This window comes from Eimeria tenella, genomic scaffold (assembly GCF_000499545.2).
Source record: "Eimeria tenella Houghton genomic scaffold, Eth_scaff3592, whole genome shotgun sequence".
Taxonomy (NCBI): Eukaryota; Apicomplexa; class Conoidasida; order Eucoccidiorida; family Eimeriidae; genus Eimeria; species Eimeria tenella.
In genome coordinates, this window is record NW_013544535.1 from 1 (window position 1) to 1072 (window position 1072).

The 1072-nt window shown below is 51.6% G+C and overlaps 1 protein-coding gene across 1 annotated transcript; it reads right to left on the reverse strand.

The window, feature by feature from the left end:
- Nucleotides 1–222: 222 nt before the first annotated feature.
- On the reverse strand, nucleotides 223–507 carry ETH_00037920 (uncharacterized protein; the record flags this gene model as incomplete). Its single annotated transcript, XM_013379583.1, has 2 exons — nucleotides 223–306; nucleotides 406–507. Coding segments are annotated over 2 exons (186 nt in total), but the record flags the coding sequence as incomplete, so codon positions are not given.
- Nucleotides 508–1072: the final 565 nt, after the last annotated feature.

A 1072-nucleotide genomic window follows, 5' to 3' on the forward strand; every position in this document is an offset into this window, starting at 1 on the left:
CCCTAAACCCTAAACCCTAAACCCTCAACCCTAAACCCTAAACCCTAAACCCTAAACCCTTAATCTTCAAGTTGTCTGCAGGAGGAAAGGAAGTAAGAAGAAGCAGCAGCGAGATGAGACATAAACCCTCAAAGCTCATAACGTGGGAAGGTATCTTCACACTGGAGGGCAAACGAAACCTTGAACCCTAAACCCTAAACCCTAAACCCTAAACCCCAAACCCTAAGCCCTTAGGCGTACCAGCAACTGCCGCTTTTCTCCGAGGGCCCTCAGCAGCTTCCTCGCATTATGCGCTTGCATCACCATCTGAAGAAAACCCTAAACCCTCAACCATAACCCTAAACCCTAAACCCTACAGCTTAAATCCTAAACCCTAAACCCTAAGCCCTAAACCCTAGACCCTACCTGGGCCTCCAACTTCCTCAGTTGCTTCCTGTTGGCGATAAGAGCTGCTTCTTTGGCTTCGCTTAAAATGCCTGTCTCCTTTGCAGCAGCAAAACAGTCATCCTGGCAGCAGCAGCAACAGCAGCAGCAACAACAGCAACAAGAGCAGCAGCAGCAGCAGCAGCAATGGGTGAATTAGATACAACCCAGCAAACCTCGTGCCTTAGATAAACTAATAAGCAGCCAGCTGCCCAAATGCTGCTGTTGCTGCGGTTGCTGCTGCTGCTGTTTTTGCTGCTGCTGCTGCAAGTTACCTGTAGCTGCTGCAGCGTTCTCGGCGGTCTGTTCCAGTCTATTTCTTCTTCAAACACACCACAAACCCTAAACCCCAAACCCTAAACCCTAAACCCTAAACCCTAAACCCTATACCCTTCACCCTGTGCCCCCGTCTACCTGGGCCCCATCGGGATAACAGGGCCTAAATGCTAAACCCTAGACCCTAAACCCTAAACCCTAAACCCTAAACCCTAGACACTAAACCCACCCTCGATATGGGTGCGGGGCCCTTGAGGCGGCGGAGCCTCAGCAGAGAACGCCTGCAGCAGCTTTGCTGCTGTTGCTAAGTCCCGCAGCTGCCTGCAGCAGCAGCGGCAGCAGCAGCAGCAGCAGCAGCAAAGTTGTTGGCTTT